This window comes from Apus apus, chromosome 1, assembly GCF_020740795.1.
Source record: "Apus apus isolate bApuApu2 chromosome 1, bApuApu2.pri.cur, whole genome shotgun sequence".
Classification (NCBI taxonomy): Eukaryota; Metazoa; Chordata; class Aves; order Apodiformes; family Apodidae; genus Apus; species Apus apus.
The window spans coordinates 145,138,545-145,156,332 of NC_067282.1; the positions used below are offsets into that span (position 1 = coordinate 145,138,545).

At 41.7% G+C, this 17,788-nt stretch overlaps 1 protein-coding gene across 1 annotated transcript in view; it reads right to left on the reverse strand.

Annotated features, from left to right (window-relative positions):
• Nucleotides 1-15,913: 15,913 nt before the first annotated feature.
• The window catches only part of DGKI (diacylglycerol kinase iota), a 172,840-nt gene continuing 170,965 nt past the window's right edge, over nt 15,914-17,788 (reverse strand). The window contains exon 33 of the mRNA XM_051640929.1: nt 15,914-17,782. Coding sequence (XP_051496889.1) covers nt 17,666-17,782 — 117 coding nt within the window. The 3' untranslated portion in view covers nt 15,914-17,665. The remainder of the gene's footprint in view (nt 17,783-17,788) is intronic.

Below are 17,788 nucleotides of genomic sequence, written 5' to 3' on the forward strand. Positions count from 1 at the left end.
TGCCTGCCGTATACTGGTGGTAAGATGCATGGTTAAGAAAAGTTAAATCCAGCATTTATTTTTAAAAAAACATTAGTAAGTGAAATAAATGCTGAGTCTAAGTTGAAGCCTCTGGATGCTGCCTTGCCTCTGTGTGTGTACATGTAGGACATGAACTGAACACTCTCTGCTACGAGAGTTTCAGCTCATGCATCGTGCTCACTCCCATCCCATGATGAGCAGTAGCACAGCTTACACTTTTGTCTTGTGGCTGCACCAGACTTCATTAGACTCCCTTATTTCATGATCATGCAAGAAAACGATGATAAGAAAATGACTGAAGGACAGTAGTGGCTGAGGCCTGAGTCAGATTGCTGAACTTTGTCTTCAGCATGACACCTGCATAAGAACATATACCTAATACCCTTGTGGCAAGAAGTTGAGGAACTACTTACCTGCTTGCCTGGAAGTTGCATTTGCTTCTTGCAGTCAAGCACACTGCTTCTCCATGACCATATTTACATAAGCATGAACTCAGCTGTACCCTGGAACAGATAATTTTTTAACTGTTGCAGTTAGTTCACACTGAGATAAAACCATTGTGTTGTTTTTGTTGGCCAGTACACTGGTATTTGGATTTGTGGGTTAAGAAATTCTCTCTTATTCTATGGACTAACAGAGCACATGAGTCCTAGGCCAGGATCTGTAGCGCCTTTCAAAATTAGGCTCACTTTAAAAGAGACAGAAGAACAAAACAAACAAAACAAACAGAAAAAACAAAAACATTTCCATATCTATTGTTTTAGAGGCTCAGAGACTTTGCCTGGTGTCATGTGTATCAGTGGAAAAAATGTGGCAGGGCTGCAGGCTGTCCCCTCCTTCTCCTCACAGTTTCCATTGGAGAAGAACAGATCTGTTTCCTATTTTCTGCACAATAGGGATGCAACTTTTCGCTTCAGGGGACAAAAAAACCCCAACAACTCAAAGCAAAGTGCCTAATTTTATGAAACAAGCCTCAGCACAAGAGAGACTGCAAAAACTAGAAAACTCAATAGGAGACACATAGTGCAATAAGATTTGCCAGATGTGAAGTTAATGTAGTGGGAGTCAGGGGACTTGCAAGTCTGTTCCTTTTTCTAGCAGTTATTTCCTGGGTGCCTTGGCATAAGGGAAAGAAACCTCTCTTTAGTTGGTAGTGATGTGTTCAGTCCCAACTTTACAAATCACACATTTCATGTTGCCTCAGATTAGCAAAGTGGGAGCAGTAACAGTCCATTTGTCTATTCATGCTCTCAGTTCCTTAAAACAAGTAAGTTTTCTGTCTTTCTGCTTTTGTACAAACCCAAGGAAGGCCTTGATAAGACCTAAATAATGGTCTTAGACACATGCACTCTGACCTAACTTCAAAGTTGACCCTGGTTTGAGTGTGCAGTTGGACCAGAGGTCCCCAACAACCTAAATTAGCCTATGCTTATACTTCACAGTAATAGAAATTCAGTGTGTGTTTTAATAAGCAGATAGGTTTGTCATGAAAGTCTGCAAGAGACAAGTATTAAGAAATAATCTAAAGTAGAACTATCTATGGCAAATTGGAATGATGTTTCTGAATTATCCACCATTCCCAAATCCTTGGATACAGGTTCTTCACATATATTTAGTAATTTTTACAGATGTCTTTTTTTTGGGTGACTGAGTTGAGACATTGAAAAATACTGAAATTTAGAAGGATCTGTGAATTTGTATTCTGGAAAGACTAATATACACTGATGCTTAACTCCTGGCTGCAGATCTGACCTCCTTCAATATTTAAGGGGAAAAAAGTAAAACATTATCTGCAGAGCACTGCAAAAACAAACTAGGTCTCCCAGAAGGAGGTCAGTTTTTAGAGATGGGCACTTACCAGTACAATTCTTCTTGAATGAAAAACCTGTGTAAGAATTTCAGGGTGACTTCTGGAGTCATGCACTCATGCAGCTACAGACATACGGTTGATGCATACTAAACTTTATATGAGATAGCTCAGCACCCTGTCAAGCCGAGACTTACAACTGCCCAATATGTGGGAATCTACCACTACCCTTGGGAGACTATTCCAATGTTTGATTGTCCTCATGGTGAAAAATTTGCTTCTTGTGTCCAATTGGAATCTCTCCAGGAGCAACTTGTGCCCATTACCCCTTGTCTTTTCCATGTGACTCCTTGTAAATAGGGAGTGTCCATCTTCTTGGTAGCCATCCTTTAAGTACTGGCACATGGTAATGAAGTCTCCCCAAACCCTTCTTTTCTCAAGAACAAACCCAGTTTTCTCAGCCTCTCCTCATATGGCAGGTCTTCTAGTCCTCTGATCATCCTTGTAGCCCTTCTCTGAACCTTCTCCAGCCTGTCTGCATCCTTTCTGTAGAGCAGGCACCAAAACTGAACACTATACTCTAGGTGTGGTCTGACAGGTGCCAAGTAGAGCAGGATGGTGACTTCTCTATCTCTGCTGGCGATGCCCTTGTTGATGCAGCCCAGCATCCTGTTGGCTTTCCTTGCTGCTCCAGCACACTGTTCATTCATGTTGAGCCTATTATCCACCAAGACCTCCAGGTCCCTTTCCACAGGGCTGCTCTCCAGCCAGATGGATCCCAGTCTGAACTGCAATCCTGGGTTATGTGTTCCCAGGTGCAAGACCTTATACTGCTCCCTGTTGAACTTCATGAGGTTCCTGCTTACCTTTTCCTCCAGCCTGTCTAGGTCATCCTGGAGGGTGGCTCTCCCTTCTGGAGTGTCAGCCTCTCCACTCATCTTGGTATCATCAGCAAACTTCATCAGAGTGCTCTTCCTAACATCCAGGTCACTTATGAAGATCTTTAACAGCACTGAGCTCAATATTTATCCCTGAGGATAAACTATTTACTATCAACCTCTGGGTACAGTCTGCCAGCCTGTTCCCCACCCACCTCACAGACTGGTTGTCAAGGCCGTGAAGAGTCAGCTTCTCCATGAGGTGGCTGTGGGGGACCATATCAAAAGCCTTGAAGTCCAGTTAGATGATGTCCATTGCTTGCCCTGCATCAACCAAGTGGGTTATTTTGTTGTAGAAGACAATAAACCTTTGTCAAGCACAATTTGCCCCTGATAAATCCATGTTGGCTTTTCCCAATCACGTGCTTCAATTGACTTGTGACAGTCCCCAGGAGGATTTGCTCCATGACTTTCCCAGAGACTAAATCTAGTATCTGACCTTCTGTCTTACATTTGGTAAAAGGCAGAAGGGATAAAAAAGGAAAAAAAGTAAATTACCAGAATAATGACTCCTTAAATTTATGTGGTGCCTGACATCCCAGTATTACCTACTTCAGGGATGATACTGAGACCCATTAGGCTCCCGGAGCTAAATATATATTCATAAATGGAGTGAGAAAGACCAGAGCTTGTTAGAACACCATCAGTTCTGTCAGCAAATAAATTTATGTGATACATACATGCATTAACAGAAGCAGACAGGTAATCACGCTATTTCTAGCAAGCAGAATCCTCAGCCTGCTGGCTAATCATGTCAACAACAAGCCTCCAAATTCTAGCCAGCAAAGACTAGTCTGAATCATATAACAACATTGTTTGACTGTTGGAGATTCAGGCTGAATGGGGCTTCAGGATCCAAAATACCATTCAGAGCTACTTTTTCAATGTTACCATTTCATTTTTAAGTATCTTCTTCATTCACTATCTTCCTTATAAAAACAACCAAACAACAAGAGCAAATCCTCCAGCTACTATGTACCTTTCACCTTTTCTCCAGCATAGAACATCCACCTAAGCTGGCCTACCCCCACCCTTTGGTGAGAAGCCTCCTTCTGCAGAACGCTGCAACCCAAACCTGAATTCTTCCAAAGGAAACTGTGCAGTTTCTTGCCAAGCTATAGGAGCTTTTGTGGCAAATGTAGAACAGACAAGGCCGCAGTCAAAAGTTCTTCTGACAGTGCTACTGATTTCTGTTAGTTCCCTGATTAGATGGCAAATTGATTACAGATACTAACCACACAGTGCTTTGCTATTAATTAATAGCTTACCTATTAAGCTACAGATTGCCCACCTGAGTTTAAGTCCCAGCAGGTATCTCCCATTTCATTCCCATGGGACAAAAAAAAGTCTTTATTTTTATGAGTATTTGGGATTCATAGCTCATCTTCTACCTGTGGAATTGCTTGCCTTACTGAATGAGAGCAGCAGGATCCATGCAGTTGGCACACTCATACTTTAACTCCATGTTCACATAAAAACATTTCCTGACAAACATGCACACACACACAAACACACTCACACATCCCTAGTGCCACTTCAGATGATGGACAGATGGGGCAGAAGAAGAGAAGGAGCAGCTCTAAATGTTTCCTTGTCCCATGGTGTGCCTGCTGTGAACTAATATGGCTGCCAGTGTAATACTCATATATCAATATCAGCCCTTGAATGTGAGAATATGAGACCAAATACCTTGAAAATATGGGGCTGCTTCCAATATTTACCTATTTTTAAACTTAACAATCTTGGCAACATCTCTTTTAAGCATCGCTACCTAGTTTAAAAGATCCCTTGTGAGAGAGAACCATATTTTAACTGCAAGGAAATACTGAAGTCATTTGGCTGCAGTCAAACTGCAGAGTTTTTCTATTTTCTTTTTTTTTTTTCCCCAAAGAAAATTATTCCTGTTAGGATTCTTTTTTTTTTTTTTTTTTCTTCTCCTGAGAATGTTTTGGGTTATTTTTCCATTGTAGTTACATTCCTACTATGAAAGGCTTAGCTTTCTGAAGAAACAGGTAGAAGCTACTGCATTTCATATGGAATGAAAAGTTGCATGAAAAAGGGAATTCCCCACTTATGAAAGTGCATTAGTCTATGAGAAAGATATTTTTATAATATGTGTGTGTATATATATATGAATTTCACCTTTATAAATAAAGGTTTTTGTAGTGTAAGTTGGCTAGAAACCAGCCCTGAAGCAGCTAACATAGCTGAAGTGCTAAAGAGCAAGGGCAAGTTATAATGAATGAGTGAAGCAACAGTTGGACTCTCTTCAGAACTACATACATGTGCAAGGCCACACACACACTGAAGGATTTGAGGTGCAAAAATACTCTCATTGTTTTCAATGCACCACCAAGCAGCTCTGTTTGCAGTTGGTGGAACACCTCCAGATGTTACTGTGAGGGCACCTGTGAGCACATCAAAAAGCATATCTCCTCCATGGATGTTTCCAGAGAGCAGGTGGCAACCATTTGGTGCAGTGCCTTAGTGCAACGGACCCCAGAGGAGTTAGTGCTTTGTGTCATAGGGCTTATGAACATAAAAGCTGTGCTTAGTAGTGCTTTCTCGCTGGGCATAAAGGCCCAGTGTAACTGATGACTAGGTTACATCCTCATCTAGCTCCAGCCAGTCCCACACAGGCAGAAGAGTTAGTCGTTTTAGCACTATTAATATTATTAATAGTAATATTCCTAGGCTGTCTGAGACAGCAGGAAAAGGAGGCTTAAGTTATCCTTTAAAAGAGACAAGCACAAAACCAGTTACTGGCAGCAGCAGTGAGCATCAAAGTGCATGAAGTGGAGGGGGGAGCCAGAAACATGTGAGAGGGAGGTGTTTTTGTAGCAGGCACTTTCCCAGAGAGAGAGGGCAGAGGAAATGGCAAAAAATTATTCAGGAATATTATTTCAGGATGGGAGAGCAGAGGCAAGGGAACAGTTAGGAAATATTGACTTGCATGGGAGGAAGAGCATGAAAATTTGGTGTCAGAAACAGCACAGAATCTCCAGAGTGGGGCGGGAAGGGCAGCTGCTGAAGACAAGAAAGGAAGGTCATGACAGAAACTTCTTCACTCTCACACAGCTGGGCAGAAACAAACAGAGCCATTACATGCTCATGAGTTAGTCTAAAACAGTGCTAAAGGGAGAACCTAAGGTAATTGAGGGGTGACACAGAGCGCGCCGAAGAAGAAACATTTCTGAGATGCATAGCGAAGACCTTGAGATGACTTATATGCCTACATTACAATCCTGCTAATCTCTGCTGGATCTCTTCTGCACACACCTGAATGGTTCTGTGATTCGATGATTCTATGTGCTGACAATCTGAGCTTACTGAGGGACAGATAAAATTTCCCCGGAATTACTAAGTATATAATTCAGCTTTTTTGTTACCATGAGCTTGAAGTTTGCCTATCCAGAGGCTTAACACTCCCTTCCTGTCTCTCCCCTGCACTGCCACACATGCACACAGAATTTTGACCCTTGCATGCCTTTCCTCCATTCCCCCTAACTCTTTACAGATTTCAAGTCAAACCAGTCTTTTCACTCTGCCAGAAGCAGCAGCCCAGCACCACTGGCAAATAAAAAAAGGAAACTCAGCCCAGCCAAGGGCTTCTCCACTTTTATTCTGTACATTTCCACACAAATCACAATACAGAAGTGTCCTAAAGGAACAGTAACCAGCTCTTTCACTGTATATAGATTCCCTCCTTCCCCCAGTTTAAAATCTCCTTGTTTAGCAACACAGTGATCAAGATACTTTGTATAAATAGGAAATGCAAGAAAACCAGGGAAAAAAATACTTTCTCACTTTGTTACAAAAATCTCCTTCCCCCTTCCCATATACCTCTTTACTGCCCATTACCTGGATGCTGATTATCTATTAAACTTATAGCTTCATTTCATGGGTGCTGTTACATGCCTTGGATTCCTTTTGCCAGCTGGCAGTCTCATGATGCACAGCTCTGAGGCATTATGCATGGAGTCAGGCAGCATAAAAGAGCCCTTTGTGGTGTTATTACAACTCCTGGAACAGATGTGGGTTCAGATGGTAAGATATGTACAAATACTGGAACTCTGGATGCCCATGAAATGCTGGCTTGATGTACACGTTTACTATTTAGCTTTACTCTATTCAGTGGACTAAACATATTATAAAGTAGTCCAGATTCTGACCTCTGTCACATCTTGTTTCACCTGGAGTTAATTCCATGCAAAGTCCTTTATTCTTCCTCCATCGTCTTCAGGAAGCAGCAAGTGAATATCCACTGTATACCCCAGTGGAAACTCAGCCTTTTGATCATGACACTGTTCATCACCAGCCTGTTCATCACCATCCCACACGACAATGATTCCTTTTCAGCCCTTTTCCTTTTTGCAGGAGATGCCTCCAATTCCCTAATTCTTTCCTAACATTTGTGCTCTTTCTTTATCAGTTTTTATCTTCTCTCATTTGCCAAGTGGCCAAAGGAGATTTCAGTGTGAAGGCCAGAGAGTCTGCTCCCTCAGATGTTTGGCTTGGTTGTTCAGAAACCTTTTGCATCAACAAACTCAAGTGGTGATTTCTGGGCTGTTGGAAAATATTCCGTGATACCTCAATGAGAGGACAGAGGTGACAGAAAGAAGTATTTCTGAGACAGGCTCTCCTGGATTAAACACACTGGTCTTAATGAGCTCAATCTGATGGAATACAACTACTCTAAAATTCAGCAAAATAGTATTTTCTGGAGGGAGGGCAACCACCTGAATGCTTCCATTGACTGGAAGTATCACCTGAGATAAATTTTTTTCATACACAATAGCTCAAACATAGGAATCAAGCATGAAAAGCGCAGACTAGTTCATTAGAAACTTGTCATTCTCCAGTACTCTTTACTATCTCAATTTAAGCCAGTTAAGCTAAAAAGCATGGGGCAGGGCTATTGCCACCATCCTTCAGAAAATGGTTTGAAAAAAAAGTAGGATGCTGTATGGGAGCAACATGATAAGGCAAGACAAAAAAGCCTCATAAATAGTTAATATACAGCAGTTTTTTGCCTCACAACACCAAAGCACCTTAGATGTGTGTGTATGAGGAGGTGATATTATCCCCATTTTACAGATAAGGAAACTGAAGCACAGGTAGGTTAAATGACTGACCCAAATCGACTTAATGACACTGTCAGGAATAAAACCTCAACCTTTTGATTTGCTGCCTTCTGCTGTAACCCTTTGGCCACAGTATCTCCAAAGAGTCGTGCCAATTATTTATAACACATAGAAAGTGTTTTCTCTATTCTGTGATGTAACCATGTGACACACAGTTAGATTGTAAGCTATCATAAGACAGAAGCATATCATTAAACAAAGGGGTCATTTTTTGCATAACCTTTATGTTTTGCAATAAAACAACAGGTCAATTCTTACTAAGAATAAATCCCCATGGAGCTAGCAGTGACTGCCTCATAAACCAGGTTCAGTCCTCACATATACGTTGTGGTTTTCATTAGCACACACTTGCAGCTTGATGCGTATTTGTGTCCCTAAAAGGATCATGTTACCCCACCATGCATCTTGGTTTTTCCCAGTGTAAGCCTGCAAAGCCATAGCTGTTCTAAAAGCTGTGCAGCAGCAAACCAGCAGTAACACTGGCACAAAGCAGTCCTGTAATTTGTATCAAAATGTTCTGCTCACTGACACAACGAGGACACTGAAACCAACACAGACTACCAGAAGGTTTGTGTGGCAGACACAGAACGTGAGTCATCGGCTATATAATTGGTTAGCCTTTCCAAAAATCTTTCAAAAGCCTTCTGCTTCCAAAAAGCTGCATGCACCCCAAATGACTGGCACAGGCTTTACAGCACAAAATAATATGGGCAGAAGAAAAATAACCTACATTTCCCACTGTGAAAACACATTTCACCTTGCAGAGATTTCTGCAGAGAAGTGCTGGCAGCCATACTCCATGTTGTCCTCCCTGATGCACTGCACCCTGATAGGCCAGTGGCCAAGGCTGGCAGCTCCCAGGTCCATTTGGAAAGGGATTTTAACCTTTCATTGCTTCCTTTTCCAATAGAGTTGCAGGACACAAAACATATGCAGCCCAAGTGTGAGGGCAGCTAGATAGTGAACACCGGTCCCATGCTGGCCTCTCTGAGAGGAAACAGGCAGGAATCCCCATCCTGGGGCTGTGCCCTGCCCCGGCACTAGGAAGAGAAACAAAAAGAGCTTGGAAGAGCCATTGTGAAAGAAACGCAGCTCCTTTGGGCTTGCTGATGTCAGTGTGTGTTTTACACTCTGCCTGTCACATGGTGGGGGTGTCTGGAGTAGGCTGCCTCCAAAGAGTTGTTACTTTTGCCAGGAAGGTGATAGGTGGATCTTTCTGCACAGGAAGCACCCTCCTTTTTCCCTTTCCCCAGATCTGTGAGGAGCAGCAGTAAGCTAGAGAGAGACAAAGCTCTCAAGAGCTACTTAGCACTTTGAAGGCTCAGCCACTAATTTTCTCTCCTCCCAAAGCTGTTGCGTGATCAAAGAGGCAGATGGAGGAGATCACTCTGCAGTGACATGTAAACAAAACAAAAAACCTGATAAGCCTCCACCATCTCCCTCTGATTTTTCTGAGATACATGCTGAGCAGAAAAGCATACAGTAGCAGGGCCAGCCATTTTGCACAAGAGACCAGCACACTCTCTCACCAGTTGGACGCAGCTGCCACTTCTCGCAAGCATGTAATGGAGAAACACAATTTCATTCACCCAGACAAAGATTATTTAACAGGAAAATCACAAAGGAAACCAACATGAGATCAGACAACACCTCACCCCCTCCCACTTTTTTTTTCATATTGATATTAAAACTAAGTCTGAAAAAGTCAAAATCAACCCCTCAGGTGTGAAATACCCAAATCCATCATGCTTCCCATCTGCTTAATCTTGAGACATTAAAACTGCCCTCAAAGGTACCCTTAGTGCTGCACGTCCAACTCACTCCCAAATACAGGAGAATTTCAACATTCCTTACCCGTGTCTGGGCATCGTCGTAGGAAATCCACCTATCTGTGTCTGGTCAAGCAGAAGTGTCCCAGGGGCAAGCACATGAGCAGGATGTTGACTTTTCCAGTCAAAAATGAAGGCAGCATAAAGTAAGGAAAAAAGAGGTGATCAAAGAGTAAGGGCTTCAATGAGGAAAGTCTGAAAAGGACAGAGTTAAAAAAAAAAAAAAAAAAGGTGGGGGAGATGGAAGGAAAAGTGAAGGATATTGAAGATTATTTAAAATCAAATTCAAATAAAATTACATTTCATTTCCTTCCTGCCATTGGCTGCCAGCAAGCTTACTCTTTTCTTAGGTTTGACATGAATGCACATTCCACCTGCCATGGAGATAATGGCACTATTACAAAAGTGGCAAGACCACAGGAGAAAACAACTTTCAACTGCACCCATCTCCCATTTAAGCAGGCACATCAACAACAGTTTTCCCATTCTGAGCAACAAAAGAGCCTGGTCCCGGGAAAAGGGCTGAAGTGAGGGAGGAGAGTATAAGACACCTACTCACTTTGCGGTGCGTAGCAGTCACTTATTTTAATGTGGTTTTGTTTCCACTAATTTGGAAGAAAAACCCTTGATATAGCTAAGGAGCAGGGAGAGGTGTCATTGCACAGTTTAGGGGTCATGTCTCTCTTCTTGAAGCCTCAAGATTTGCAAAGAGAGAGATGTGCCCCACCAGCCTGTGTGGTGAACCATGTGGGGACAGGAACGGGATACATTCTGCAGCTGGGTGACAGCATGGAAAAGAAATCTAACATTGTTAAAAGTAGATAGTTACATCTAATTATGGTACATAATTACACATTACAGTAATATTCAATAGCTAGCATTCCAACTCTCTATCCATAAAATAGCAATGCTTATGGAAACTCTTCTGTAGGGTCCCCATTCCTAGGGGCCAGCTTAGATTTGCTTTTCTACCTTATTTCTACCTTATTTCTACCTTCTTACCTTGTTTTAATTCTTGTGTGAATGTCATGCAGGACGAAAAGCCCTAGAAAAGTGATACTACCTATTAGGGCCTAATTAGCCAAGTTCATTGTTGTATCAGGCTCAAGAGCGTCTTGAGCTTTTCCATATCTACAAACCTAATTGATTCCTTCAGTTCCTGTATAGGATCTGGATCCCTGAACACATGAAGGACCAGAGACTGCCTTCTCCCCCTGCTTGGCCACAGGCTGAGGAGCAAGTGATAATTAAAGGTGACTAAGGCAGTTGAAACCAAAAGGCCATTTTTCTGATTAAAATAAAAGTGTAACACTAAGAACTGAATTGCTGCAGTGGTTCATGCATTAGTAGTTAGATAATTGCTGCAGTACTTGTCAGAGCACTGGATTGCCACCATGCACACTTTGCTCAGCTGTAGGTCACACATCAAGCAGCCTCCTAGACATGTACTAATTGAAGAGCCAGGTGTTCCACTGTGCCAGCAAAGGGAGGTTGGCACTAGATGAAGCAATTACATATGTAGTACTACACTGCTAAAAGTAGTGCTTATTTCCTGCACATCAAAATGCTACAGCTTCTATGTACTTTGTACATGAATGCTGGAGCTGTTAACATCTTGGTGAATGCTGAAACAGCATTCCCAAATCAGGGTTCTGTTTCTACTGGATGAGGGCAGTACAATACAAAAAAATATCTGAAGAAAGTATTTTGCTTTCTTGGGTATTCACCTTCTTGTATGTGTCTGTCAAGAGAATCACTGCCTTCTTACATTCCTTTCTTCCATGTAGAGGATTCAAGAGGATTAGCTGACAATTTTTAAATGGTTAAGCATCATATTATTTCCTGAACTATAGATGTGTTTATGTTGAAACAAATGCTTTTGTTGCAAGGCATCCTCCTGCCTAGACTTTAGAAGTCATCACATGCTACATCAGAATGAGGGCTTTTTAAAATGAGCTGCCAGTCTTCCCCACTCTCTGAGTAACTAGATACTGCATAAGATAGATTGTCTTTTTGTTTGTTTGTTTGTTTGTTGTTTTTGGGTTTTTTTTTAAGAAAAAAAAGCAGTCTGAGAAACAAGAAACTGCAGCTGAAACTGGAATGTGGCACCTTTATAAATAAGGCAGGAGACAAGATGCATTCTGATGGCTGAATATAGTAAGGTTATTCGGCTCTGAGCCTGCCTAATCACTGAAGTCAAATGTAATGAATTTACTGGTGTGATCAAGGCCTGAGGGAGGGAACTTTCCCTTTTTGAAGAAAAAGCACCATACGTAGGCCAGGAAATCCCTTGGCCAAACTGGGGGCTGTTGCTCCAGCACACATGTACAGGGAATGAGAGAATGTCACTCTCTGTGGGTACCACCATGGGCAGTGGTGGTGGAAACATGTTGGGAAGGGAAAGAGAAGCTCTGGTACTTGTAGAGGATCTCAGGTAAGCAATCCAGAAAAGCATGGTGTCGTGGTACAACTTAGCCATGGTCACTGCTCTGACTGCCAGGTAGTCCATCCCTCCCAAGCCAGCTTTTAAATAGAATTAGAAGCAAGAAACTGCTCAAGTACTTGGCATACTTTTGGGAAGCCCAAGCCAAGTACCAAGCTGCAGCAGTCTGCCTGCACTGGTAACTCCACAGCAAAGGCCAAGGTATCCTGACCCCTCTACATATCCTGGGCACCCCAAGAGCTGGCAGCAGGGCTGGGTTATAACTCCTCTTAAGGCATTTCCAGAGTGCAACCGTGAGCTGCATCCTGCTTTTCCAAAGGGAGTTAAAGCACTAAAGCTCAAGACACATCCTCCACATAAAATTTTGGTCTTCATCAACATGCTAGGAAGTCATTTTTAGCACATTACTGCATTGCTTTTGCAAACAACAGATTTTGGCAGGCAGTTTATGGGATTTTAAAGCTGTAACTTTCCATTATTCAGAAAAATAGTTGCCTATATTGTTGTTAAGAAAGCAAAATGAAAATATGAGTACCATAGTGAACCCCGTGATACTGTGTTCTTTAACTTCACAGGTATCGAGAAAGGCACAAGTATATAATAAGCTGTTTCCAGAACTTTTGAAAGGATAGAATATACTCACATTTGAAGAGAGGAAATAATGTCTGATCAATGTAAAAGAAAAAGTATACTGGAGATAGAAATGTTACTTCCAACAAGCTTAAACACCATTCTTATAAAATTCTTCTCCATAGATGTTAGCCTAGTGCAAATGAAGCAAAAAGTGGTGGCAAGAAAATGGCAGACCTCAAATGGATCAGTACAAGCAACTCCTTCCTTCTTGGAGAACATGGAGTGCAAGGACAGTCCTTTGAGTGTCTTCAGGGCATCCAAATTCCCACCACATCCATACATTTCCTGAGTACCATTAAACTCCTACCAAGCCTAAGGCTACCAATGTATTGTGCCCATTTCACACCTTTTGCCCAGAGTCAGATCATCATAATGTGCTTTTGATATACTGAAAGGGTCAACAAATAAGCATAAACCACAGGAGGCATTTGGGATGGCTGAAAGGGAAGTAGTCATCCTCTAGGTGAGGTTGTGTGTTACTGATTTTCACTATCGTGTTTATCACTGTCACAGCAAAGACAAAATCCGAAATTAGCAAGAGGCCATTAAATACTCCTTCAACACACCTCCCACAGCCACACTACCAGAAAAACTAAGTGCTTCATCTATTCATCTACAACAGCACAGCTGAGAAGATCAATGGCAACAAAACAACAATTTATTTCTATTTTCTTTATGTCTGTGGTGCTGCTATATGACAGTCCTCATGTAGCAGAGGATATCTCGTGTACTCTGAGTTGAGACTGAGCAATTCTGCTGCTACTGGGAAAAAGCAAGGGTGAGAGGTGTCAGTAAAAATGTCTACAGACATCTTAAAGTTCTAAAACACAGCCAAGCCAATATGTGAAGTGGTGAAAGAGGCACTGGAGTCTGAGGCCTGCTTTATGATGGGCAGATTTGCCTTGAACTCCTGTCTTACACAAATCACTTAGCCTGACACCTCACAATACTGAGAGGTGCTATAATTATAAATGTGTGATATTGTCATGTCTTGGATAACACATAAAGATACCTCTAGCATTGAAACATGAAATAATAAGAGTAACTGATGTTATTAAGTAAGAAAAGTTAAGTTTATTTTATCAACATTATAAATATTTTCTTTCCCTCCATTTTACTCCAAAATGAGATAGCAAAACCAGTACAATGGAACAATTCAGGAGCTCTTCAGTCCTACGGAAAAGGGTCCTCTTTAATAACAAATTAAAATGAAAAATGACATTTTGTCAGTCCAGCAACCTCAGTAGCTGAGCATCCCGAGGTACTTTGTCATTCAAATGGCACAATTCTAAGTGTGTGCTCATATGTGTGTGTGCATCTATATATATGTATACTGATATTTACATATATACATAAATAGGCACAACCACTGAACAGACACTTTTAGTAAATCAAGCTGTTTCACACGTAATTAAAGTGGATTCCCAGCTGCACACTGAAATTTGGGCCCTGCACAGTGCAGGCACAATGATACTGTACTAAGCTAGAATCCAAGTGCTCAAGAGATTCAATGCCTATGTGTCACCTTTAACTGCTGCACAGTTTGCCTGCTTCTAGTGGCTGTCCAAAACTGAGAATCCCATCGCACTTGAAAAGGAATAAGGAATCATGCTGCAGCATCCTGGCCCCGAACTCCTTCCCTCAGTGAATCAACTGCTGATATCCCTGGCCATGTGTGAGCCATCACAAAAACCAATATACATGCTCTATTAGCTACAGATACATCAGCAGTATCTAATGCATTATGTGTGCAGTACTTCGAGACACCTTGAATATTAAAGGCACTACAGACAGCTAGCTCCTGTCCTGTCTCCAGTGCTGGGGTTTATTTTCATCACACAGTGGCTGCCTCCCACTGAGCACACAGCACAGGCAGCTCACCAAAAGCATAACAGGCTCACTCTGATCATAGCACCGTCTCCAGCTGCCAGGGAAGAGGGCAAGCCAGACTCTCTCGCATGCCTTAAGCTCCTTTGAGCAGTCTGAATGGCACAAATGAGCTCAGGAAATCTGCCCAACCTGCCAAGCTGCTCCAGAGCAGCCTTGCTGCTGCCACCCCCCAGGCACAAAGGATGTCTCTCCAAGAGGAAAAACACAGGGGACAGAGAGGGCCCAGAATCGGCTCCCTTATCATAATTCACATGTGGTCTCTGGAAGCTAACTGTGAATAGAGCAAAGCTTTATTGCTCTGCTGCTTCACGGGACTAAAGGACCAGGGAGCTGCAATGGGCTCTGCAACCATCCTGTGCTCAGGGACCAGTCTGCCCTCAGCAGAACGCATCCCTTGGTGTTATTGAAGCTTACTCCTTTCTCAAATCAGTAAAACAAAATGATAAAACTGATACTAATATAACTCTTAATTCTGTCAAATATAGAGAAATATTACAGTAATATCTTTCCTCACACCTGGGAAACGATGCAAGGCCTACCATGAAACCACAGCAGGAGGTTCTTCCTTGTGGAAATTTCACATACACCAAAATTATACTCTGATTTTTTTTTTATTTTAACCATTGCCAAATTCTGGTTTAATATATACATGTACTGACTTTCACCATAAGCCACTGGATGATTATCAAGGGAAGGAATTTGGCTTTCATATTTTATTTTTTAAACAAGAAAGGTAAAGACAGAAAATAAGACAAAATACATTTCATGTCACTGTTGATCTGTAGATTACAAATATATATTGTTTCCTTCCAGAGGAAGAAATACTAAAGAAATAATTTGCTCATATCAAATGAACTTTTGAAAACAGAAAAAAAAAAAATATAAATATATTTTTCAGCTCCTCCTCCTCTGTCACTACAATGACTCTTAGCATGTTTGTCTTGTTAAAAAAAAAAAAAAAAAAAAAAAAAAAAGGAAAGGAAAGGAAAGGAAAGGAAAGGAAAGGAAAGGAAAGGAGAAAAAAGAAAAGAAAAGAAAAGAAAAGAAAAGAAAAGAAAAGAAAAGAAAAGAAAAGAAAAGAAAAGAAAAGAAAAGAAAAGAAAAGAAAAGAAAAGAAAAGAAAAGAAAAGAAAAGAAAAGAAAAGAAAAGAAAAGAAAAGAAAAGAAAAGAAAAGAAAAGAAAAGAAAAGAAAAGAAAAGAAAAGAAAAGAAAAGAAAAGAAAAGAAAAGAAAAGAAAAGAAAAGAAAAGAAAAGAAAATTGCATTAATTTCATTTCTACAACCTCTACCAAGGAAAAAATGCCAACTTATCTGACTAATGACCTGAGTTAATTTCAGTATTTCCAAACTGCATGTAATCCCAATGATCACCATCTACCAGAGATCTACACCTAGCAAGGCGCATGAAAACAAAGACCAGTGGATCTTTCAAAACTAAGAACAAAGCAAAATACAAAAATCTATTGCAAGAATTGTGCCCAAAGTAGGCTGTGAGCATCTTCATGGGAACTGGTCAGACAAAGTGGAAGCTCTGCTGTTTGTGGCAGATGAGTTGTCTGTAGTGATTGAAAACCTGAAGGCGAATATTTTACATATGCATGTGTGTTTGCTTTCTCTTCTTTTGTGGTTATAATCTTTGAGGTAAGACAGAGAACAGAGAGTACAGGAAATATGACTGGCTCTTACAGCAGCTATGCAACTTTATGAGCCTATATTGGGTAATGAGGCAAAGAGCTGCTGCTTGCCCTTCTCCAGTGGGACAGCTTCTCAGAAACTTTACCCCTTGGGGAATCAGACAGTTTAGAGGCTCAGCCAGAGATGGTTTCCTCTTTCCAGTGTGACCAGGGGTGGTGCTCATATGTTTGTTGATAGCAGCAACCCTAGGCTGACCACTGATGTCCTAGGTCTCCTTCCTACCTCTGGCTGTAATGCAAAAGGGACTGGGTCCATAAGTCAGAACCATCAGAACCCCCTCTGTCTTGCACAGATCTCTCCTCAGTGTGAAACCTGTAGTTTCAAAGCAAAAATAGCTATCAGCTTTCTGGCAGGCCTGAAAGCAGAGCAGAATCAAGTCAGTCATTACATGCTAAACAGTGGCACGAGAAACCTTACGGGTAACTTTCTGGTCTGCCGTTCAACGTGGTGTTTCCCATATAACTCCTTTCCATATAAAAGACCATCTCATGAGGCTACCGTAACCGTATACTCAGCAACAATGAGGAGGTTGGGTTTTGTCTCTGCTGTAAATCTAACTGTGCCCTACACCCCGGGAAACAAGGCCATAGGCAGAGTCGTCTCCAAAAGTGAGAAAACTCTCTGGTGATTGAGCACTAAAGACTCTGCTTCTGAGAGGCTGGCAAGGGAGGGAATGAAGCCAGTAAATACTGAGTATTTCCAAAGGGCATCCAGAGCTCCTCAGATTTTTCTGCTACTGCCTGACCACTTGTGAAGATTCATCACAGAGATAACAGGTACTATTTAACTGATGGGAAGTGAGGGAAATGAGAGAATAAAAGGAATGCAGGAAACTGTAGGGATGCAGGAGGGCCTGGTTGGGTGTTTTAATGTCTCAGAAAGTTTGGTTCTCCAATGTTCTTTTTTCCCTTTCCTTTTATTTTTTTTTCTTTTGTTGTTTTGTTGTGGTTTTTTTTAAATAAATTGCACAGATGAACATGGGAGAAGTTCATGCTACTTGCTGGAAGCAATAAAGGTAAATTTCCGTGGCCCATGGATTCCACAGACCTTTGAGTGTCCCGCTTCATCTATCATGGGCTAACTTATGGAACCTAGCTGTTCCGTGGCAAGACTCAGTAGCCCTTAGAAACTGGTGCCATGTCCTCAGGTATTTTCCACGAGAATGAGAGACACGTTGATTCCATCAGCTTCTGTCTCACACGATGCCCCGGTGCCTCAGGTGTAGCCTTGCCATTTTCAAGGATCCTCTTTGATGTTTTCAGACATCAGACTGCTGTCTCCAGATCCTCGTGGGGAACCATTTGGTAGTTTTGTCGACTTTCCAGGTAGGCGGCCAGATCTGGGTCACCAGCTTGCTGAGCCCTGTCACGAGGGGTCTTACCCTATAA